Source organism: Coptis chinensis, chromosome 5 (genome assembly GCF_015680905.1).
Source record: "Coptis chinensis isolate HL-2020 chromosome 5, ASM1568090v1, whole genome shotgun sequence".
Lineage (NCBI taxonomy): Eukaryota > Viridiplantae > Streptophyta > Magnoliopsida > Ranunculales > Ranunculaceae > Coptis > Coptis chinensis.
In genome coordinates, this window is record NC_141460.1 from 14613536 (window position 1) to 14639475 (window position 25940).

Genomic DNA, 25940 nt, shown 5'->3' on the forward strand with positions numbered 1-25940 from the left:
CTCTGAATCTGACACTATTGTCTCTTGACCGCCTTGCTCCCTCCCGTCACTCCTCGTTGACTCCACCTCCTCCTTAGTGACCACCGCCTTTCTCGGTCTTCCTACTCCTCGCTTCACCCTTGTCGCCATTTCTCTATTTGCTTTGATCTCTCCCCACAAACGGCGCCAAATGTTGTACCCTCTTTTCCCTCTCTAGTTTTTCTCCTTTGTTCTTATCTTTGCCCCTCCCTCCTATTCTCTTTTCTCTTCCCCTTTCTTTCTCTTTCATTGTTCTCTTTATACCCCCTTCGCTTCCTTCCTATTCGTCCATCTGTCCCCCAATCTCTCGGTCTCTCTATCGCCACATGTAGGGTTTCCGTAAGTACCGGCGGGTCTAATAATCTATCCTGTGCCGCGCGGGTATTGTGCTTATCTGACTCCAGGCTCATCCAACCTTTGACTCACGGCTTTCATCTATCGACCCCATGTCTCACGTGCTTCCCTCTCTCCCCTATACTCCCATAGCCGCGACCTTGTTACGATGCTCCCTGTTTCACTTACTATCCTGCTACCACGCCCATCTGTCGTTGATCTTCCAGCTGTCATAATTTGGGTCGCTACAAAACTCACGATTGTTACTATACTTCTAAATTTTAGATCTGACTAATTTTTCGTACATATACAAGCATCGTCTTTTTGGTTAGTATTAAAATGATTGAGAGAAAGAGCACTGTATGTCTGCAGCTGTACGGTGAGCTACTTGGATTCTCAAACAAATTATGTTGTAGGCACAAGATTTTGCAAGATAATGAGTTTAGATTTATTAGTCCTAACTTGAACCGGTTGAGGCCTACCCCGAGGTCCAAGCCCTATTAGAACTTTTAGTAACTTCAAACCAAACCCGAGCTTGAAACTCAGTCAGAATATCAGATCCTAGATAACCAACCCAAACCCAAGCCCATTAGAAAGTACATGAATTGAAGGCCCTACTCTAGTTAGTCGGTTGTGAAAAATTAAAACAATGCAAATTTTGAGCTAATAATGTAATATTTTGGTAATAGACAAAATGTTTTGGTAGCTAATGACAAGGCCCACTGTCCACCCCTCACTAGTGATACAAAAATACCTCTATGGGATGACGAATCACACCTTATATTTATGAAGCACAAAACTCAAACTACTACATATACTAGCTTCTTTCTACGTGTTTTCGCCACGTAATCAATCCTAGCAATTCTTTTTTTTTTTCTCACGTGGTAGACTCCACCCGAATTTAGTTTATTTTTCTTTAATAATTTATTATGGACGTGAAATTACAATTTTATCCTTTTAAAAAAGATAAAATAAAAATAAAATAAAACAAAATAGCATGAATTGTAATATTGGCGTTTGGCAAGAGACAAAATAGAAAAGAAAAATTAATGACGTGGCCCCCCGTTTTCTTTAAAGAAGTAAGATATAAAGCCAGACAGTCCCTGGGATATCTCAATAATCTCATAGGGATAACTTGGGGACACCATTGGATGCATACATATCTCGAGTGAAAAAGCCCAAGAAGTAGAATAAATAAAATGGAGTGAAAAGTCAAAACAGTTAAAAAAAAAACCAACAGACTAAACTCTAAAACCCTCTCACCATTTCTCTACTCGTCAACTTCTCCCCCAATTTGTTAGCCCACCCCAAAAAAAAAAAAAAAAAAAAAAATAGTATGAACACCATTTACAGTCGATACTACATTGAGTCCTAGAGTGAATTATGTGAAACCTTTGAGAACCGTAGCAATAACTGATCAAGCTACTGCACTAGTTCAAGCTGGTGTACCTGTTATCCGTTTAGCAGCTGGAGAATCCTATTTTGATACCCCATAAGTGATTGCTGAAGCGGGGATTAATGCGATACGTGAAGGGCATACAAGGTATACTCCTAATGCTGGTACTTTTGAGTTACGTAAAGCGATATGTCATAAACTTGAAGAAGAGAATGGTATTAGTTATACACCTTATCATATTTTAGTTAGTAATGGTGCTAAACAAAGTGTACTTTAAGGATTGCTTGATGTTTGTTCGCCGGGTGATGAGATTATAATTCCTAGTCCGTTTTATGTTAGTTATCCTGAAATGGCTAGAATGGCTTATGCAAATCCGGTGATTGTAGAAACATCTTTGAATAATAAACTTTTTGTTGGATCCTAAAGTTTTAGAATCAAAACTTAATGAGAAGTCGAGGGTACTTATTCTATGTTCACTTTCAAATCCAACTGGATCTGTTTATCCTAGAAAGCTTATGGAGGAGATTACTAAAATAGTCGCGAAACATCCTAGGCTATTAGTGTTATCGGATGAGATTTATGAACATATCGTTTATGCACCAGCTACTCATATTAGCATTTTGCTTCTTTGCTTGGAATGTGGGAGAGAACATTGGTTGTTAATGGGTTTTCGAAGGCGTTTGCAATGACTGGTTGGAGACTTGGGTACCTTACTGGTCCAACACATTTTGTTCAAGCTTGTGGGAAGATTCAAAGTCAAGCTACTTCAAGTGCTAGTAGTATTTCACAAAAAGCCAAAGTTGCTGCTTTAGGACTTGGATATGCTGGAGGTGAAACTGTTGGTTTTGGCAGGGTATGCAATATATTAAACCACACATTTCTTAATAATTGTATCTGGCAGGTAGGCATAGGCAGGGGGAGGGGGGCACCCAACTTTTCCGTCGAAAAAAAAAATACTAGTTATAATAGTGTATAATTCATCCCAAAAACAAAATTTGTAGTGTATATTAGTTGTAGCAGCCACCCTTGAATGACAATCCTGGATCCGCCCCTGGCTCCACCAATATCTACCAATACCAGTCCCATTCTCAATAGCACAATTTGATCTTCCTTGACATTTAAATCATTCAAACCAGTACCATCATTAAAAAAAAATTCTCTTAGATAAAAAACTATTAGAATCCGAACAAAGAAAACTAAAACCACCCCTTGATATTAGTACTAATATTACCTTGTCTATAACATTCAGTTCTTTGATTTAAGCTACACAAACGGTATTAGACCCATGTCCAATGCCCAAATGCCCAGGAGAGTGACATCTTAAAGACTTCGCAAGTTGCTACAAGATTAAGAATAATGGCTCCAAGAATCAAAGACTGCAAATGGTATGTAACCCCCCTGAGATAGCATTCTCATGCTGAATACAGACAGTTCTTCTCTTGGAAATCCAAGACCAGCAGCCATTGGAGGTGTTTTTAGAAACTCAACAAATGAAGTAGTTTTGGTATATAAACGAAATATTGGAGTAGAAACAAACTACATAGCTGAACGCAGGTGGGCGGATGGAGTGGAAATTGCAGTGGAGAGGGATTGGCATCAACTATGGATTGAGTCGGATTCAATCGTTGCAATTGCTGCTTTCCAATCAAATTTCTTACCGTGGCAACTTCAGTAAAGATGGAACTTCTGTAAGGAAATACACTACACCATTTTTCCCTATTTGGAGCGGACTGGAGCCGTTCCTCTTAGGTCCGTCGCTAAAATATGAACAAATTTATTTTTAACTGATTTTTGGCACACACCAAACAGGAACGGTCCCTATCCGTTCCAATTTGCCAAAATTCTGGTAGTAAAAGATTGGTAATATCGTCATGTCCACCACTTGGACAGAAACTAATTTCTAAACTGTACTACAAGTATGGCACTCCTTTACCGAACACTGAGGTATGGTTGTATGAAGGAAAATCCCCATTCATATATTTATAAATAGGAGGATCCTATGGTGAGCTATTTCAGATTTGAAGCATAGCCACGTTTTGTAAAGCAAGCTAATAGGTAGCTTTCCTTGTGGCTTAATTGTACCTGTACATTCTTCCCTAAATTCTAATACTTTTAGCTTACCTAGCAAAAAAAAAATGTGGTCTAGAATGAGGTTAATTAAAACCGGCTGGGTTTACCTGGTCTGAAAGAAAATCCACTGATTTACCCAATGACAGAACATGGAAAAAAAAATAATAATATTGATTTCTGACCAAAGCTTATACATGGAAATCTTCATCGTAAAGAATACAATATCACAACAGTAAAGTTTGTGATCTGTGCATATACCACACTAAGTAGTACTTGTCCGAGACTTTTTATGCTCTCCAATGAAATAAGAGGTGAAACCCCACAGACACATGGCTAAGGTCATGCCTTTCTCACCAGTGAACTTCTCATTATATGCTAGAACAGCAGCAAGTTCGGTAAATGGGAGCAAAACGGAAGTGAAAATTCCAGCAAAAAGAGAAGATGCACAATGTATTACACCAATTATTCCCAAGCTTGCTATTTGCCAAAATATCGCGCTTACTACAAGGATCTCATAGTACTTCACCTTGCCGATTTTAAAGTTCCTTGACTCCTTTGGGATGGTCTGCACAATCTTGTACAATTTAGAGCCCAACAATATTATCATTACAGCCTTGAGTCTACTTCAATATGCAAGTTCTTTTTTCTCATTTATGAGGTTTGATTACTTAGTACGAATTAAGAACGGTCTACATGAGCTCCAAGCTCAATGGTTGTACACCACTCCTTACCTGAAGGAGGTTGCTACTTCGAAACTCTCTAGCCCTATTTAAGGATTTAGGAAGTTATAACTTGTGTTACGCACTTGGCTCGGATGGGTTTTATGGAGTCTTTAGAAAATCGGACCAGACCAATAGTTAAACCAGCCTCAACCAGGTTTAGTGATATTGGCGGTTTGAGTTGATAAAAATTGCCGTCGGTCTAGGCCAAACCAACGGTTGCACCACTGAACCAGTCTAAGGCTGTCTAGCTCTAAAACACGTAAAGCTGGACCACAATTGCCATATCATATAATTACTTTTAGTAAATTTGTTAATGTGGGGAGTTGAACCTAGCACCTAAACTAGAAGATGCAAACACCAAACTAACCATATCAAAACTTCGTTAGATAAATAAGAATTGGTCAGACCGAATTGAACCATGGTTGAACCATTTGAATAAAAAATCGGTTTGATTACCAGTTCAGTTTTCAAAACACATTGGTTTAATTTTACGTATTCTTTGGTTCAAAAAAAGTTCCTAATCCATTGTTACCAAAAGTTGGAATTGTTGAAACGAGAATACGTACCTCGAAATCTTTGTTAATGAGCATTCCAACGGTGCAAACAATTGTGGCGAAGAAATTCACAACGAACTGGAATTGCAAAAGCGTGACATAAGTCATGGGATTTTCGCTCTTGCTATAAGTGAGTTCAAGTAGTGGTAATATCAAACCGAGTAATGCCGCACCCCCTAATGTCAAGAAGAACCCAACCAGGTACTTTCCCTGGCTAACACCAGGAGGTCTATCACCACTGGTGTGTAGAGCCAACACAATTGCTCCCAAAGTCATTGCAACAACTGCGTTTATGGAATAAAATGTGAACTTCTGCTTCACTATAACAAAGGCGAATAATGCAGTGAACGACAGTTGGGTAGAGAACAGTAAAGCTGATGTTGAGACCGGTAAGGACGACAAACCAGCCGAGTACATGTAGTTATCAAGACCAATCATGATACCTGCAAATATGTGTATATAAACATATTATAAATTAGTGGAATGTACGCCCATTCGACAAACTTATGTGTTCGTTGAGATTAGTAATCTTACATTAGGAGTCTAAAGCCTAGCTAATCAACAAATAATTCCTAGACCACACCACTTATTACTAATTGGTATTGAGTTGGATGCCCACAGTTAATACTATGTAGATTGAGAAAATGCAACCAACTGTGAGAATTGGCGAACTTGATACACTTCGTGATCAATAATATTGATGCATTAACTAACGGTTACAAATTTTAGAATTAAAATCCTTGTCCCCGTTTCATACCAGTTTAATACTCACTGTGGGGCTGAATTTCTGAGTGTTGTTCATATCCTATCAGATTCATCCTCAAAATCTCCATCCGAAAAACACAATTCAGTTCACTTTTTCCAATTCCTTTACTTTTTTTTAGCAAAACTAAGCCTACGCACGAAGCACGACAAAGAAAGTAAAAAGTAACACCCAGGTCTATTAACTTTATAATATTCACAGAAGAGTTCGAAAGTACGACCTGACTGCAAACCCAGGGCCCTTAGAGGCTCAGATCTCTCACTATAGCTCGATAGAGTACTCGACCTTAGTCATGACTGGGCGAAACACCTATTACAACACATATTAATGAAGTAGAGTAGAATTCGTAATGTATTGTAGCATACCTAACGCAGCTGCACATACTAAGAGTTTGGACTCTATCATATCAAAGAAAACCATCGATGTCTTTTGGTAGAAAAGAGATCTGAAATAGAATAAAGAGAGTGGAGGAAGTAAGAACAAGAAACCCGCAGATTGAAGCCAACTTGAGAGCCATTTACTGTTTCCTCCGTGCAAGTAATAGAGCCTTTGAAACATTGGGCCTCCTATGTTGCCTAACGCAGTTAAGGTGCAATATACCGACAAGAGCAACCATTTCATGCGAATTCTTGCTGGTCTTACTGTCGTTTGGCTATCCAATTGCGTTTTGCCTTCATTTCCATCTTCAATCTCAAGGAAAGAAGACATTATTGCTCCTAGGCCCTAGCTAGCCTTTCTGATTTGGATTTTTGAGAGAAAGGAACCCAGACCGGGCGTGCTTTTATATACCTAGAAATTGGGCTCTAAACACTTTCTTTAGTGTGCTTTTTGTCTAGAGAAAAAGCAATATTATCTTTTGATTCTACTCCAATTTTAACAACACATCACTTTTTGGGTGTATTAACTGTTTTTAAAACTTCTTATTTCTCCTTTTTACTCTTTTATTTGTAACTGTTAATTTCTTCCACAAATAAATAATACAAAAATCTAATGTGCGCAGGCTGTACGTGTGTGTGTCAATCGAGGCCACTCATCAGGCAAGGGTGCATGTGTATTGCTCCAAGATGTACTGCAATCAAATAATACAATTGTCTTATAAAAAAAAATCATTTGTCCTTTCACAATTTGAATTACATCAAGCTTAAACATGTTATTCAAAATTATCAGAGATATATTTTAAATTGTTAAAGCTGTATTGAAATTAGTTGTAATCAACATACATTTTTTCCGTTTTTGAAGTTGATGTTTTTCACATTGTTTTGGTCTCTCCAAAAATTCATCTCACTTTTAATTGGAATTTTGTAGATTTCGGATAAATGTTAGTTATTTTGATTAACCCACTATTACCCTAATTTAGTACGTAGTTTTTTTTTTGTTGGCAGTTGGCTTTTTTAGTTGGGACTAATAAAAGAGGTCAAAATTGTAAAAGTCAGTCTGAAATTTGAGACAGATGTCAAATTTCAGTTTTTATAGAGGAAAAACACAAAAAAAAAATTTGTTATTTCCTCTAAACTTAAAAAATTTGTGTATGTGTAGTTGTGTACCTATACGGCTATACCCAATTTCCTGTTTTATATACATGAATTCCAAAAAGTGACTCACGTGAGAACTGATCAGGCGCTCTGGACAGAAAGTTTCTAATCTGATCTCGCATTACCTTGTCTACAAATGGGACGTCATATCTTAACCACTCCCACTCCCTATGCAGATCATTAACTTAAAGATAGCCAAAAAATTTCTTCCTCAATCGTCAATCCTAGTGGGGTTGTGGGTCTGAGTCGTTATTTTGAGCAAGTTGTACACATGTAGGTAGGTATTCTGATGTACGTACTTTGGAGTTTGGATTAAATCTAAAATATAATGAAACCGTAATTAGGATATCCTTGCAGACACCCAGATTCGCCAAATATCATGATTAAATATGTATAAACGTGTGAAATTTGACTAGTAATTGAAAATTCCTACGAAATCACATTTGCTCTATATACCTCGAGAGAGTCAAATGAGGTACAGGATTTGGTTTTGTATGACTGCTTTCTTTGTTACGAACATCATCAATCATGTGTATAGGTGGATTCCCAGATTATTTTGGGTTGGTTCAATGGAGGGTAGCCCCCCCCCCCCCACGGTAGTTTCTAAGGCGAACATGGTTATAGGTTATTCAAATGACAGATTATTTAAATGCTTCATTTATTTATGTGTTCAGAGGGGGTAATTGTGTCGTACATGCTTTAGCTAGGCTTGCAACTAGTTTGGATTGTCATAAGATTTTTTTTCTAATGCTCATCGTCTACCCAGAGATGTTAGCTAGAGGCTGTTATATATATACTCGACAAGTCAGGTATCGGTAAACTAAGAGTATGAGTTGATTGTGTAATGTTTGTTTTTTTAATTTTTATAGCGTTTACGAACGTGTTGCTATTTGTAATGGGGTAAGGCTTGTTACATCTCCCTCAATATTTTTATAATTAATAATAAATTTGTAGGGGTCTACTGACCCCCCCCCCCCCTGGAGGCTTTTGAAAAAACAAAAAAAAATGCTGATGGACATTTTGCATCGATGCCTACATAAAGTTGTTGATAGACATTTTGCTATAGCGGAAAAAGTGTTGTCATCATCAGGGGTTGCCTCCAATACCACAGAGACTGTACTTACTTTTGACGACAAACACCCGGTTCGACAACTACCTGTGAGACCAACTATTCCTTTTGCTGAGCCCCATTTATTGGTAGAGAGAGACATCTTATTGTCATGCATTACGTCGTTTCCAAAAAGCACTTCCTGTGGTCGTGATGGTCTTCATGCTCAGCATTTGTTAGATGCTATGAGTAGTGCCATAGCAGCTATATCTTCTGAATTGTTAGATGTTTTGATTCCCGTGGTGAATCTTTGGTTACAAGGACAATGTCTACAGCCGTTAGCGAAATTCGTAGCAAGTGCTCTGCTTATTCCACTTCTTAAGCCAGATAATGGCATTCATCCTATAGCTGTAGGCATGGTTTGGCGCAGTCTTGTTTCCAAGGTTGCAATGAAAGGGGTATCCAAAGATATGGTAGGGTACTTGCAGGATTTCCAGTATGTGGTCAGTGTCCCTAGTGGAGCAGATGCAATTTTGCATGTTGTCAATCACATGGTACATGCTAACAGTGACATCACATCTCTTTCTATGTTGCTAGTGGATTTCCAAAATGCTTTTAACGTGGTTGATCAGACTACCATGTTGAGAGAGGTTCGCATTTGATGCCCAACTATTGCCCCTTGGGTCGAGTATTTGTATTGTCAACCTACAAAGTTATACTTGGCGGATGAGTACATATGGTTTGCGGCTGGAGTCCACCAAGGTGATCCTTTGCACTGGTGTTGCACCTTCTGATTCTACAGATCCAATCCAGTTGTGAGTTACTGTTTCAGGCTTGATATTTAGATGATGAGACTCTAATTGGGGATACAAAACAGGTGGTGACAGCTTTGTATATGATTCAGGAAGAAAGACCTTCTTACGGGCTGGTCCTCACTGTGGCTAAAACTAAGATATTTTGGCCATCACTTGATCCACGTCATTCCACTCCCGGTCTCTTTCTTTCAGATTTATCCCGTCCTCAGCAGGGGGTTAGGTTGCTTGGAGGGGTAGTCAGCACTGATTCATTTTTTGTAAAGGGGTTACTCGCAAGAGTGTTGAAAAAACTATGACTTTGATGGACCGTTTAGCTATACTGGAGGATCCACAATGTGATCAAGCTAGCACTGTTACGAGCTTGTGTCGGGCTCTTTAAGCTGGTATTTAATTTGCGATTCACACTTGTCCACCATCCTTCTTTAGGGAGGCAACTAAGACTTTTGATCAGCATCTCCGCCTTGTTTTTCAGAGTATTATAGTTTCTGAGGGTCTTGACTTTGGTGATTTACAGTGGCATTTAGCGACGCTTCCTTTGCATCTTGGTGGGTTATGTATCTATTGTGCCATTGATGTCTCTGCATTTGATTTTCTTACTTCCCTCTTTCAGACTTCTGAGCTTCAAAACCACATTCTTAGGAGTTGTATCCCAGTGCCTATGAGTGAGATTCTTGATGATGCTAGCAGTGCATTGCGTCTCTGTCTACCTGATTTCAACCTTAATTCTCTAGCTATGAATGCTAACTTCCCTTCAAAACCACAAAAAGTTTTGGTGGAAGCTTTCTATGGTACAATTGTTGCAGGTTTTGAGAAAGAGTTTGAGTTATCTGCTCATCAGAAAGTAGTCATTGGATGCTTACAGTCAGAACATGCAAAATATTTTCTACTCGCTATTCCGATGGAGGGACTTGGATAGTGTATGTCACAGGTGAAGTATCATGCTATTCTCTGGTACTCTCTCATGATCCTTTTATACCAGGATGGTGGTCTTTGTCTTGTATGCAAAAAGAATAGACTAGATGCCTTTGGAGATCATGCAACACATTGTAGACACTTTCCCGATTTCAAATACCAACATGATCATGTTGGACACATTTGATGTGACGCATTTTGGATGGCTGGGGTACAAGTGAAGAAAGAAGCCCCTGTCAATTTTCTCATAGATCCGAATGAGGGCAGATTGACACTTCGTCCTACAGATGTCTTAGTTTACAATTTGTCTGAGGGAAAATATGCATATGCTGATGTGACTGGAGTCTCGCCGCTGGTAGGGCTAGGGAATGGTGACTTTGAGGTGGGAGAAGTGAAGTCATTGATATCTTATGGTGAGTATTCTTGATGTTGTGAGTTGAAGTTTCATCATAAATCTTAAGATGGGAAAAATAGTTGATGGATAAACACTACAACATAGATGACATTTCCCATCACTTAAAAAGTGATGTCAAAAGTATAAGACATCACTTTTTAGAGTGATGTGAATGGTGGCGACGTGAAAAGTCAGGGTTTTCCACATCACTTTTTAAACGATGTCCACAAGTGATGTTACTTCACATCACTTTTTAATTGATGTCCACAGTGATGTTACTTCACATCACTTTTTAATTGATGTCCACAAGTGATGTTATAACTTTGCATCACTTTTTAATCGATGTTCACAAGTGATGTTATAACGTTTAACATCACTTTTAAGTGAAATCAATAAGGCCGATTAACATCACTTAGGAAGTGACGTTTCATTCAAATTCCAAATTACTTATAAAGTGATGTGAAATAACTCTATAAATCACTTTAAAAGTGATGTCCCATTTATCAAAATAATAAAAAAATAAAATAAAATAAAGTAATAAAAAAAACAAAATTGCCAATATCATCCCAATATAATACTATTTTCCTAGTCATTTATTATCAAATAAAGATTAAATGTATCTTAAAATCACATTCTTCACACAAATATCATCTCCAATTACAAATATTACACTATATACAAAAAATTGTAACGAGCCAACATATACCAACAAAATCTAATCTGTAGTACCGAAATGAGCCAAAGAGAACCACAATCACCCAACCAAGAACCTATCACAGCCTGGCTTGATGCAATCAATTTAAACCAAGAACATATCACAGCCTAACAAATCACTCTGTTTTCTTTTTTCTGCAGTATGAAACATTGTACTAGAAAATCAATGCAAATTTTATACAAGGAAAATAAACAGACGGAACATCCACATAATATAGTACTTGAATGACAAAGGAAGTTCCACATAAGACAATTACTTGTGTTCAAAATCAGGTCCAGTCCTGTGCCAAAAGCTGGTTGGAGGTTGAGTTAAAATAAAAATGTTGTCGTCCATTTTCCTGCATCACTAGCAGAGTAATCTAAAATTTGTGTCTTCCCAGAAAAAAACATTTAAATAGTTGTTAATGATTTGGGCAGTAACACCAATAGCATGTAAGCTGCACCAGTGCTTCAGGCTCCTATCTAGTATGCTAATCTTTTTCCAAATTACAGTACTCAAATTAATGATGCAATTGATTAACCATCATGAGACTACCAGAAAGCTTACCACAATACGGATTGTGATGGAGACTGCATATACCGATCTGAACTCAAATTGTCTTTAAGCTCAACCCTATAGTTCCTTCTGCAAAGATTGGAACCATTTGTCAGAAAATTTTATTGCTTAAACTAAAATCCAAGATAACTTATTAAAGAAAAGGAAAGACAGATAATCTTTAGTTGGTGAAAGCTATTCTCAAAACGAAAAATCACAACTGGTGGAAATGCCACTGGAAAATGCTCAGAATGCCCATTTGTATACTTACATACCTTCCAATTATTGGTCTGCAATCATCCTAGCAACTAGGACGGGGAATGGTCACAACGATCCCATATACTTGCAGATCATGTAAACTTGGGTTGGGTATGGTTGCCAAAATTCCTAAAATGGTATTGACACTGGTTACACCACCTGCATTGCCAAAATCAGGAATACTAATTGGAAATAACACATTATTTAGATACTACATACTCCTCTTGTAACGCCCCAAAATAAAATAAAGATTTCAAGGCGTTAATAAGACTATGTTCAATATTAATAATTTAAAATAAACGATAAACCATCATATTTTTTTTTTCTACAAAAAAATCAAGCAGAGTTCCCTTTGTATCTTTAACATTTCATATACTCAAAACCTGTCATAACCTGAAAATCAAAATAATCTAATATTCATATATCAACCCTTCCAAGTTATATATAACTTTACATAGTTTGAAAACCAAAACATATCTACCGCTAACCGATTTCTTACCTAAATCGGCATTTCACACTTGCACGTCACTCCTTGACGTCCTAACTAAATTTTGGAAATAGTTGTACAACACATTTGAAATAAAAGTTAAGTCATGCAATTTAAAATGCAATAATTTACATAAAAATAAAATGAATTAATATTAATTTACTGAAATAGAAAGCCACTACTTGTAACTAGTATTAATGTTACTTAACAATCCGCTATGTTTTCAAGATGTTTCTTTGTTTCTTGAAGTTTCACCTTGATTCTTCAGTATGTATTCACCTTATAGATCTCGATAGTGAGGGACCTGTTCGTCCCTATCCGTTTATCCTCCGATGCTCAACATTAGATACGAAGTCAAGGAGCAATAAATAGTTGAACAAATATCCAAAATGTAATGGTAGATAAAAGAGTTTATTTACCTCTTTCTGTGATTGAGCCTTACCATACTGTACGTGGCGACATTCTCAAAGATGTATTAATATAGAAGTAGACCTCATTCAATATGTGATAATAATAACAATACAAATATTCTTAATGTTAATAAAAGTAGATCTAGATCACAACCAATTAAATATCACTTGCATTATTTCAAAAAGAGCTATAGCAATTGATCCGGCTATAAAAAATAATAATAATAACATTCTAATCAATATGACGTACTAAGAATAATATGTCACAAACAATAAAATTTATATTTAGTGGACATAGCTAATAGTATTGTACCCAAAGCAGACAAATTAAATGGAAACACAAAACATTTACTTGGTGCATAAACACCTTGAGAAATGTTTGGTACTTTCATTTGAGCCGCCCATCACCATTACTGGAAAAGCAAGTGGCGCCCCCTTCTCCTGTTTCTCCCTTCTCTAGAATATATAAATACCCACTCCAACAAGTAATTCAACTCTAGCTATTAAATTAATATAAGAAAAAGAATTAAAAACTGCTACCAAACCATCCCCACTGAAATGGAAACTTATGAATGAAAATCTTCTTTCTGTAATTGACCACCCCTCCTTATTAATCATAGCATAAAATTTTATACTCACGTAGAAGTGTGAACACTATGGCCGCCACATGTATCTCTCTTTTCTTTTTCTCCTAAGCCTTCCTCTCTTGTACACATGCTAGCTATCAAGAATTCAAGATTTACTTACGTCAGTCTCATTTGATAGATCTTGAGAATAACTTTGCTTCTGTGGCTTATACTTAACAAAGAAGATTCTTACAGAGAATAGAATTGAAGCCAATGATGTCACCTGATGCAAATTACTCATAGCCATCGCTCTAGAACAAAAGATAATATGACCTATATTACACTTACATAGATATAGCAACAACATTCCCAAGGAAGAAGCACAGCCCAATACTTACACCAACATCAAGACATCTATTCACTCCATGCATGTCAGCCTTCTTAAGGGCAGGGGCATCATTCACTCCATCATCAGCTTTCTCTTCAATTTTCCCTTTTCCCCTCCTCCTTTACTCGGGCTTGGGACCGACAATGTAAAGCTATAGCTTTACACAGGTGGAGTTAAAAAAAATGGTTGCCTGTAAGTTGAAATCAACAGCAGTTAGTATACATGTAGCATTCAATTACACAAACTTTAAAATGAGCAATTAATAAATAACCAAAAGAAGCAACCATTCAGACTTCCAAAACAAAAGTAAATAACATACTTCGAAGTTTAGATAGCCTTCAATACATTAATAGAAAAAAATGAAAGGAAATAAAAAGTTTTAAAAGTTTAGGCAGTGTTCCCAAACACCAAAACTCAAGCACCCCAAAGGTGTAAACATCACATCAAGACTTTAATATAGAATTTGTTGGCCAAGCCACAAAGCTACCCACAACATCTTCTATTGTCTTCAAATATCTATTTCCCCTAACGAGTAGTGCATCCTTTGGAATTGCAATGTCGATGGAAACCTTTGAATAACCAGGGCCGAGAGGTGAATGGTGCACTAGTAAGATTGAGATCTTTATTAAGGAAATATATGAGAATCACTCTGAAAACAACCAATACCATCCAATTTTCAATCTGCAGAAAAGCAAAACCAACCTTTTTTAATCAAGAATCAAAAGTGAGACTGAGAGGAAACCAAAATCAAAGTAAACAGATCGAGAGTGACCTTACCTGGTTCATCAGCGATGTCACACTGCACTAACACAAAAGAGAAAATTGGAGAAGATGACAAGAGGAACATACATAACAATGGCAGATGATAGAAGCAAATCTACAGAAGAGCTTCCTCATCTGGCCATTGAGTGATATTATAATCCACCCAAAACTTGTTCAACATCCTAGTGAAACAAAGCTATACCATGAACTAAATCCATCCATAGCTCAAATTAAACAAACACCACTCAATCTATACCAAGCTATTCCAAAAACACAAAAACAACAAAAAAGAACAGTTTTACTAAGCAGATATGAAGATAGAAATCAAGTACGAAACTTGTTCCTACTTGCCCACACAAAATGAAAAAAATAATCCACCCAACCCTTCTATTAATCAAGAGTAAAGTTTCAAAATTTGCAACAAACATAGAAAATTTCAAACTAGATTACACTAGAATTACGAACCAAGAGAAGGAAATTAAGAAAAAAGAGAAATTTGACAAATATATACGGCTCAAACAGTCACAGTCTCCGACGAATCCCAGGATTTCATGGCTTTGACACACAAATGGTATAGTGGTGGGAATTTGAGAAGAGATAAGAACTGATTTGAGAAAAGTGTTGAGTGCTACAGTACAAAATCATGCCATATATTGTGATATAGCACCAATTATTCCAGTTTTTGGATGGCATCGAAATTTTTGGTTGGGTTATTTTTGGTGCAAGAAAAGAGTCCAGAGGTTTTTTATTTTCTATTTTTTGTTTAAGGGCGGCTAGTCTAGCAAACCAAGCGTGCACCCTGTTTCATTTCTATGTAACCTTAACCTAATTTTTTTCCATGGTTTTTTTCTAACTAATTAACTTAATTAAGATGAGCTATATTAATAATAACACTTCTGGAAGTCACATTATAAGTGATTTCGAAAACTTGGCAAAGTCACTTTTAAAGTGATGTTGAATACATAGATATTACATGACTTTATAAGTGACACGGTGAGTAACAACACCTTTAAAGTGATGTTGAATACATGGATATTACATCACTTTATAAGTGACACGGTGAGTGACATAAAGAAGTGTTACTACATCACTATCACAACATCACTTATTAAAATGATGTTGTACAACTCTACTATATCAGCTTATGAAATAAGTGATGTTAAAAAAAAATTGTGATAATTATTACATCACATGCTGAGAAAAGTGATGTCATAGTTTTCATATGACATCACTTCACTGAAAGTGATGTAAAATTAGTGATGTCATATGTCAAATTTGTTGTAGTGAAAAACAAAAACTTCTTCAACTTTTCTTATTCATTGTTCTAGATCTAAAGGGTATTGAAAAACAAGTTGCTTATAAAGGGGAAAACAATGAAAATATTGAAGTTGGTTGTGGGATTAAATCATGAAATGAAAGAGAGGAAAGAAGATGACTTTGTTACTAAGTCACACTCATTTGATGTCTTCAAATGAGTGTGACTTGTTTTCTTTGGATTTAAATGACAAGGAAAGTTTAAAAACAAGTTGATTGAAATGACAATATTGAAAACAAGTATTGAATGCAATGAAGAACTTGAAACAAAGGAAAGCAATAAGATTGAAATAAAATGAATTAACAAGACAAGAAAATAAATTGCAATAATATAAATCTATCTAAGAAAGCATGATAAAATTGATCTCAATTCTTGGGTTGTCAAACCAAGAATTGGATAATGCTTTCTCTTTCTACTTTTTGCTCTTATACTCCTACTTTTACAATGACTGATTTGCCCTCTCCCTCTACAATTAAGACACCTCACACATTTGTTTTTTACTTTTCCTCTTTCCTTTATGCCTTTTCTTTTCTTCTTTCTTCTTGAGCAAGCTAGGGTTTCAGCAAGGCTACTTTTAAAACAATGCCATCATCTCCAGTCTTCTGAGTTAAGGACATAATCTTAAGTCTTCTGGGTTTGAGTTATTGACTATTGACTATTGACCGTTGACTTTGACTTTTCAGCATTTTTTCATATAAGCTCGAGTCTTCTTAAGAAGCGTTAATAGAGCTCCTTTTGGCACTAAAATGTATTTTTTATGATAAGTAGCCTGAAATAGCCTGTAACCCACAAAAGGTAGTAAAAGCTACGAGTTGTCTGTTTATTATACGTAAGAAAGACTGTAATGCAGTAATGTAAAGGGATAAATATGCACATTTGGGGTCTAATCAACAACCCCCAAACAATATTTTGTTTGTCTTCACGCAAAGATGAGAAAGAAAAACTAAGATCACAAATGTGTGATTTATTATCCAAATCTCATTTCGCGGAGTACGATTGCGTTGACCATTTGCAACAAGGGCTTTGATAGAATTAAAATTGCGCTTTTACTCCTATTAGCGAATTAAACTAGGCAGAAGTAAAAACTACTTAATCTATTGTTATCAAATTTCTACTCTCGATTATCATATAATAAAACTGAAGTCAAAATTCGTTCCACTCCTAATTGCTTAGAACATAACTAATTCTACTAGTGATTAACAATTCCACAACTTGAGAGTAATTATTCTAAATATAACTAATATGGCAATGACTATGATTTAATATATTCTAAATTGAACTATGACAATTAAATAATAAGATGTGAACATAAGAAAGAATTAGGGAGATTTGAAATCCACCTTGATTAATCCCTAACATGCTAGTATGGAGTTTGTTACAACTCTAATCTTTATGTTTTCACACAAGGTTTAACATAAAGGTTAGGTCTTTTTATCCCTAATTATTCATGACATCTCTAACCAACTAATAATTAGCATGAGAAGAAGTTAAAACCCATTCTCATGGTGAATGAACTACCCTCTAGAATTGAAACTCTTAAACACAACTATTCTAAACTAACACATCAAGTCTTCATCACAGCTTCAAATGGAGGTTTAGCTATGGTTCATTAGACTATCATGGAATAAATAATAATAAGAAAAAGAAAACATAATTAAGAGAATACTTGTATTGAAAATAACTTGAATTGTATTAATGGTGTCTAGGCTAATAAAACATAAACTAGGTTAAACTAAAGAGAAGAGGTAGGAGTTCAAATATTAAACCCTAATTAAACTAAAACTAAGTGGGAGAGATAGAGCTAAATTATTCTAACTAATAGAATGGAGAGCTTTAGAGTTTTGCCTTAATCCTCTTTATATAGGAGAGGACTAGGTTTATAATTTCGTGCATGGGCTTTGGAGCTATGTTTTGGGTTACTAAATCAAGCCCAAAACCTAATTACTTAAGTCCAAAAAGGGTTTCTCTGCTGGAAATTATTGTAATAGCCTTTTCATCTACGTTTACTCCTCTGATTGGATCACGGCCTAGACCATTAGAAAGCTCTTTCCGAGCCAGTCATTTTGACATATAATAGGCCCAATTCTGAGGTCTGAGTCCAAAGATTTGTCCTGCAGAAGTTATATTGACTTTTATGCTCTATTTCTGTCCGCGTTGACTTTGATTGTGCTTTAAAAAGGCTTTTTTCTCCTTGAAACTTGGGCTTTAACCATAGAACTTCTTAGCAACCAACATTTGCTCATTTCTCTTGCAAAAGTGACATATTTCTTCACATAGTTGACTCTAATACCTGAAATACACAAAAGTACGTAAACAGTATTAACTCTTATTTATTATAAACATAATTGGTCTAAATGTAATATTATTAAGGGGTTAAAACTATAGTTTTAGGCTCTTATCAAACCACCCCCAAACAACATTTTGTTTGTCCTCAAGCAAAGATGAGAAATTAAAATAAGTCCAGTATCGCGAATCTAATCTACATCGTACATGGGACGGTTACCTCACCTATGGTAATCCGCCCCAGTTGGACCCTCAGACCATGCTTGAGTCAGATGATTTGTTGAATATGAAATCTATTGTAGACTAGGTTCTAGTGGACGTTGAGAACATGCCACTTTCTGACTCCCAGACACAATATGAGATTTGGGAAAGGTTTCTAGATACCTTAGATTCTGATGAGGATATGTTCCTTGATGGACACATGATGATTGGGGAACCTAAGTATGCATGATCAATCTGATCCCCAGCCAGCATAGTCCTCTCCTTGAGCCACCGGATGAATCTGACATGGCTCAAAGACCATGAGACTTTTTGTTCTAACTCCTATACATAGTTATATTTAAAAAAACTAAAAAAAAATCAAATATTTCAAAAATCCAAAAAAAAATATATTTTTCAAAAATTCAAAAAAAATCATATATTTCTGATAAGTGCTCAAAAAGTACATTTTAACCCTCGATTATACATCTTGTTTAGCCATCTTAGTGGACTAATAGTGTATGTAAGTTATGTTTTATGATTCTACAGGTGAAAAAGAGAGTTTTGTGGAATATTAGAGAAAAAAATGATAAAACGGAGCAATTCGGAGCATTAAGGATCACATGGGAAGCCCATGAACAATCATGAAGAAGGCCTAGGAATTGAAGCTATTAAATATACGACTTGGACCTATTTTAAAGCCTATTTGGAAGCCCTAGGCAAAAGGATTTGTTGCTTGGACCAAAGCTCGCAAAAGCATAGAAGGGTAGAGCAAAAGAGGGAAAATAGACTTCCGCGTCTGGGACGCAAGGATCATGCGTCCAGACGTAATGCTCACATCTGTGATGCAAGGATCGTGAGTCCAGACGCATGAACCGACACTGTAGCCACTTCCTTCTCAATTTTGGAGACGAAGTTGGACTCTGAAAGAAGTTGATTTGTATTAGGAAACAAATGGCGGTTTGGAATGCTTCTAGAACTCATTGTAACCCCTATAAATAGAGGACCTAAGTGCCTCATGTAACTGGCCAATTCACTTATATTCTTGTCTCCAGAACTTGAGGCAGAGAAAGATTAATAATAAAAGATTCGGTTTTAACTAGTCGAGTCTTAATAAATTAGTCTTTCTAGTCTTATGTTCTTCGACTCTTCTTCTTCTCGTTCTTCGTGTTCTTCCTTCTTTATGGAAGGCTAATATTCTCCTTCAAGAGAGAAGATGAAGTCGATGCTTAGGGTTCGTTGATTCTTTTGGTTTATGGTATTCTCCAATCAGGTTAGTTCTTTATGTTTTTAGTTATTAGTTCCATATTGCCCAGACCAGGGGATGGAAGTATAGATTAAGGTTTTTATTTATTGCAATCGAATATCATGCTAGTCTAGGGTTTTATTTATTGCAATTGAATGTTTGCTAGTGACATGTTTTTATTTATTACAATTGAATATAATGCTAGAATATGGTTTTATTTATTGTAATTGAATATTATACTATTATTCTCTACTTTTCTTCTAGTTGTGTAGTGTTTTAGAGTAAATAAAGTATTTCTTGTGTTTGCCTGAGATGGTGATTCATTGAATAGCTGCCCAAGCTCACATAAAAGGAAAGAAGATACTAGTAACATGAACATAGGAACAACCTTAAGTAGAGTTAATTGTTAACAATGTTTCGTCCAAGAGGGCATCAGCACTCGCTCGATTGCCTAATTGTAGTCTACTTGTGAGAACAACCATGAAGCAAAATGTCACAGATCAAAGGTATCGGTGAATTCTAATCTCTTGAATTCCCTCTCCTATAAATTCTCAATAGTTTAGTTAGTTTAGTTTAGTTTAGTATTAGAATCTAAAATCTCTACAATCATAGTTTTTAATCCTTCAAACCCCCTTTCCAATCCTGTCATTCACTTAACATACACTTAAAAGTGAAACGATACCCTACTCATTCTTTATTTATTGAGGGATAATTAGGTTTTGATATGTTTCTATTTTGTTCAACGACCATCATATATCTACATCATCTATATACCATCTCATATACACAAGAAAAGGAGCGAAGGTCAATTTCAAAAACAAAAAAAAAATGAAAATCTTTCAAAAATCCAAAAAAAATTAAAATCCCGCAGATATGATTTACCCATTTGCCTTAGGGCAAGATGATTGGATGACTTGTGCAGGTCATGATCCCCTCTCCCCCGACAATGAAAAAGAAATGGATAATGAAGCTGCTGAGTCCTTTCTCCCTCACAAATATTATGAGGACAGACCGACTGACGCCATTCATCAAGGAGACATAGACAATTAATCTTAGTATCACAGAAGAACCACGCAATGTGAAGATTAGTACAAACTTGACTCTTTCTAAGAGTGAAAGCCTGAGCAAATTACTGAAAGAAAGAACCCCAGTTATTATATTGGCACAAGATTACTATTGGTGGAAAAAAAATTGGTGAGGAAGCAAGTTCAGCAGTTGTGCTTGAGAAGATTTTTCAAATATCAGAGATCACTTATCATAAGCATCGAGCATTTCACAGTTACCCTTGTGGAGAGGGCAAAGCCCCACGACATCATTTGATCACTTTTCCTACTGTACTGTAGGAGGGGCAAATTCTACAATCCATTAGTCAATGGCTATTTAGCCAATCATCCAATCAGCTACCCTACCATGGAGAGAGCAAACTCCATATTGCATCATTATCATCCATTTGCATCGATAGAAGACATGGGAGCTGTCTATCAGAAATGTTAGCTTACTTGAATCCAACCACATCAAGAGAAATGCCAAGAAGGGCCATTGAAATTGACTAGCGCCATTGAATTTGGTAGCCATTAGTGAGGAAGAGGATAATGCATCTGTGAAGAAGGGGATTTAACTGTTAAATACTAATTTGTACCGTATTCATGATTGGTGATGTCGGTCTTACTCGGTGATCAAGTAGTTTCCTATATTTTAAGGCTTGCTAATTCTAAAGTCTTCATTTATCACTCTGTAAATACTTTGAGTAGATTAGGACGTGTATGATCATAATCCTTTTCGGTATATTAAACAAAGTTTCTTTCATCAGTTTGTTCCTTTTGTGTAAGTTTCTGTTTTATTCTTCATTACTTGATTTCATATCTTTTGCTGTTCACCAACGCGGCAGCGCCTCACTCCAATTATATTGTTTCACAATTTCCCCGCTCCGACATTAACTTTGTGTGTATGTGAGTGGCAATATATGAGAAAGATAATGTATTAATGTTGCTGCTACAATTTGTTTAAAGCAAGTGATCTGATTCCGTCTTTTTTTTTTGTCTGTGAATGTTTTGGCATGTGCATTTTAACAAAGACTGTCCTACCCAATAAACCACAATAACAAGATAGGACCCAAATCACACTACACAAGGATGGACGCATTCTACAACGCTCATTTTGTAATATATAATATAATTGAGTTTACCTGCAACACCAATAGTTGTTCCTGAAGTAGGAATTCCAGATTATTTTCTGTCACGACTTATGTTTTAAAATAATTGCATTATCACGCACTTAAGAAGTTAAGATAAAAATGATCTGTAAGATCCCATTTGCCGTCACACTCACGAGAATCATTTTGGAGTTACTGGACTCACGAGAATCATGTGAGATTACTAGTATGTTTGCGTTGCCCTGTTTTTTTTTGTGAGTTATAAGTTATAACGCACGGACACTGACGCGGACACAAACGCAGCGATTCGGTTATATCTAAAAATATATATAATATAATTGAGTCTACCTGCAACACCAATAGTTATTCCTGAAGTAGAAATTCTAAATTATTTTCTGCCACGACTTATGTTTTTTCAAATAATTGTATATATCACACACTTAAGAAGTTAAGATAAGAATGATCTATAAGATCCCATTTGCAGTCACACTCACGAGAATCATTTTGGAGTTATTGCATTGGACTCACGAGAATCATGTGGGATTACTAGTATGTTTGCATTGCCCTGTTTATTTTGTGAATTATAAGTTATAACCTATGTTGCATGGACACTGACGCAGACACAGATGCAGCGACTCGGTTATATCTAAAAATATATATAATATAATCAAGTTTACCTGCAACACCAATATATCTAAATATATATATAATATAATCGAGTTTATCTGCAACACCAATAGTTGTCCCTGAAGTAGAAATTCCAGATTATTTTCTGTCACGACTTATGTTTTAACATAATTGTATATATCACGCACTTAAGCAGTTAAGATAAGAATGATCTATAAGTTGGGGTTAATACCGATATCAATCGATCCCCCACTACACAGATAATTTGTATTTAAACCAACAACAATCTCCAGACAATTCTAAATATCCACTACAACCTAACTAACATGCCCAACTCTCTAAACAACTATTAACAACATATAATAATGTAAAAAGAATAACAAACATATCACAACACAAAGATATACCATGGTTCGGCTAATGGTGCCTACTTCCACAAAAGCTAATCCTTTTATAAAGTGGGAAAGAAGATTACAATTTCTCCTTTCAATCTCTCACCTTACTAGATCACTCATCTCTCTTTATAGGATTGTCTCTCTGTAAAGATTATCTCTCAATCTTGATTGCTTTCAAGATTGGATTTCTCTGACTTTTATGTTGTCTCTCGTGTGTTAGGTTTTGCCAAAAACCCAAACCTTATATTGCAAACTCGCGGTTTCACAAAAATAGAAATCCTGACGAAAATAGGCATGGGCGCGGGCGCGCCCTTGGCCAGGCAAAGTCGAGAGCGGGGAGTGCTCAATCGCCTGGAGGTTCGTCAAGGCAAGAGCGCGAGTCGCACTTTGAGCAGGCCTCATCTGAGCGTGTGCGCACTTAGGCTTCTCCATGCAGACTGAACTCCTTTTTCTCCTCATGTGAAGGATAGCTCCAACAATCTCCCCCTCCCGAACAGTGAGGGGGGCTTCCTCCATGCAATTTCTAAATCAACAGGAGGAGTGTGTTACCATTCCGGCGGTAGCACAACAAACATCAAACTTACCTTTCGATAAAACTTTGGTCATCATATCCGACCCGTTCTTGTCGGTATGGATCTTCTCAATACACAAATACTTGTCTTCAAGTACTTCTCTTATCCAATGATAATGCACATGTATGTGCTTGGATCTAGAATGAAAACTCGGATTCTTGCTCAAATGGATGGCGCCGACCGGTATCGCATTAGAATTACAAACCTGTTTTTACGTTTTTAGCCATAGTTCGTTGAAGAACCTCTTCATCCATAGCATCTCTTTGCAACACTTAGTGGCTGCAATATACTCGGCTTCTGTAGTGGAGAGGGCAACACACTTTTTCAACTTAGATTGCCAAGAAACTGCTCCCCCTACAAAAGTAACCAGATAACCGGAGGTGGACTTCATTGAGTCTACATCACCTGCCATGTCTGCATCAGTGTAGCCTTCAAGTAAGGGCTTACTTCCACCAAAACACAAACACGATTTGAGAGTGCTTTTAAGATATCTCAATATCCACTTAACACCTTCCCAATACTCTTTACCTGAATTTGATAGAAATCAGCTTACAACACCAACGGCGAAAGCAATATTTTGTCTTGTACACACCATTGCATACATTAAGTTGCCCACTGCGGATGCATAAGGAATTTTTTCCATCTGACTCTACTCATGCTCACCCTTTGGAAACATCTCTTTGGTCATGCGGAATTCGCCACCAAGCGGACAACTGACTAGCTTCGCTTGATCCATGTTGAATCTCTTCAACACCTTCTCAATGTAGCTTTCTTGAGAAAGCCACAACTTCCCACTCTTTCTGTCACGAGTGATCCGCATCCCAAGTATCTGCTTTGCTTGACCCAAAATCCTTCATCTCAAAGAGCTTACTTAAGTCTTTCTTCAGCTTGGATATCTTGTTAATGTTTGGGCAACTATCAACATATCATCCACATACAACAAGAGTACTATGAAATCCCCATCTAGAAATTTCTGAACAAACACACAATGATCGAAAGCAGACTTCTTGTATCCTTGCTTCGCCATAAATAAATCAAACTTTATGTACCACTATCTCGGTGCTTGCTTCAAACCATATAAGCTCTTTATCAGTTTGCATACCAGGTGCTCCTTGCCTTTGACCTCAAACCCCTCTGGCTGGTCCATGTAGACATCTTCTTCAAGGTCTCCATGAAGAAAAGTTATCTTGACATCTAGTTACTCAACCTCTAGGTTCATAATTGTGGTCATACCCAATACCACCCTGATAGAAGTCATCTTTACTACAGGAGAGAAAATTTCATCAAAGTCAATCCCTTTCCTTTGACCAAATCACTTCACAACAAGGCGAGCTTTGTGCCTTGGGTGTGGATTATTCTCCTCATGCTTGACTTTGTAGATCCACTTATTCTTGAAAATTTTTTTTCCTTTCAGTTTCTCAACTGACTCATAAGTGTGATTCTTATGCAAAGAATCCATCTCATCATGCATGGCCTTCAACCACTTCTTTTTGTCTGTACCTTCAAGAGCCTCTTGATAGTATATAGGTTCTCCACCATCAGATAGTAAAACATACGTATGTAGTGGATACCTGGTTGAATCTTGTCTCTCTCTGTCAGACCTCCTTGCCCCATCTTCTGGTGCCTCAAGAGGATGCACTTCTGTTTGCTCAGGTGGTGATTCATACACTTCATCTACATCTTCTATATCAATAGGTTCCATCTCATCATGTATAATAGGATCATCATCATGAGTTTCAAACTCATGGTTCTTTGCATTCTCAATACCTTCTGCACGTTCCACAGTAAGAACTTCTGGTTCTGAATCAACAAGATCATTAGTGAAAGCCTGTAGCTTCTCACCCTCCTCAAAGTCTGCTATGGTTTGGTCTTCCAAGAACACAATATCTCGACTTCGGATTACCTTCCTGTTACTCAGTTCATAGAGTTTGTAGCCAAACTTCTCATCCCTATAACCCAGAAAAATGCACAGCTTGGCTTTGTCATCAAGTTTGGATATCTCATCCTTGGGAATATTAACAAATGCCCTACACCCAAATACCCTAAAGTATCCATAATCAACATCTCTGCCTGACCATACTCTCTCTAGATAATCACTATTCAGAGGCTTTGACGGCGATAGGTTGATCACATGTACGGCTGTACGCATTGCTAATACCCAGTAAGTTTTCGGTAACTTAAAGTGAGACAACATGTATCTCATCCTCTCTACAATGGTACGATTCATCCTCTCAGCTATACCATTGTGTTGCGGAGTCTTGGGAACGGTCTACTCATGATGAATCCTATGACTCTGGCAATACTCTTCAAACGGCCCTATGTACTCACCCGCATTATCTAAGCGAATACACTTCAAAAGCTTCCTTGTCTCTCTTTCCACCATGCTATGTAATGTCTTGAACACGCCAAGTACTTCATCTTTGGTCTTCAGATTGTATGCCCATATTTTTCTTGACACATCATCAATGAAAGTCA

At 36.7% G+C, this 25940-nt stretch overlaps 1 protein-coding gene, 1 long non-coding RNA gene and 1 pseudogene across 4 annotated transcripts; 1 reads left to right on the forward strand and 2 right to left on the reverse strand.

Annotated features, from left to right (window-relative positions):
• Window positions 1-690: 690 nt before the first annotated feature.
• LOC147496825 (bifunctional aspartate aminotransferase and glutamate/aspartate-prephenate aminotransferase pseudogene) lies at window positions 691-2723 on the forward strand (annotated as a pseudogene).
• A 1246-nt stretch (window positions 2724-3969) lies between these two features.
• On the reverse strand, window positions 3970-6620 carry LOC147496826 (purine permease 3-like). Its single transcript, XM_086559693.1, has 3 exons — window positions 6222-6620; window positions 5106-5536; window positions 3970-4382 (listed from the first exon to the last, which is right to left on the reverse strand). Exons 1-3 carry the CDS (start codon window positions 6562-6564, stop codon window positions 4080-4082), a joined length of 1077 nt encoding a protein of 358 aa, XP_086415819.1. The 5' UTR covers window positions 6565-6620; the 3' UTR covers window positions 3970-4079.
• A 4498-nt stretch (window positions 6621-11118) lies between these two features.
• On the reverse strand, window positions 11119-14406 carry LOC147496827 (uncharacterized). Of its 3 annotated transcripts, XR_015196666.1 has the most exons (6): window positions 13926-14406; window positions 13781-13838; window positions 12082-13682; window positions 11819-11896; window positions 11529-11609; window positions 11119-11406 (listed from the first exon to the last, which is right to left on the reverse strand). It is a non-coding gene; the product is annotated as an uncharacterized LOC147496827 (long non-coding RNA). The 3 variants fall into 3 exon arrangements; XR_015196667.1 differs by having other exon boundaries at window positions 12082-12223; window positions 12807-14405; XR_015196665.1 differs by having other exon boundaries at window positions 12082-14398.
• Window positions 14407-25940: the final 11534 nt, after the last annotated feature.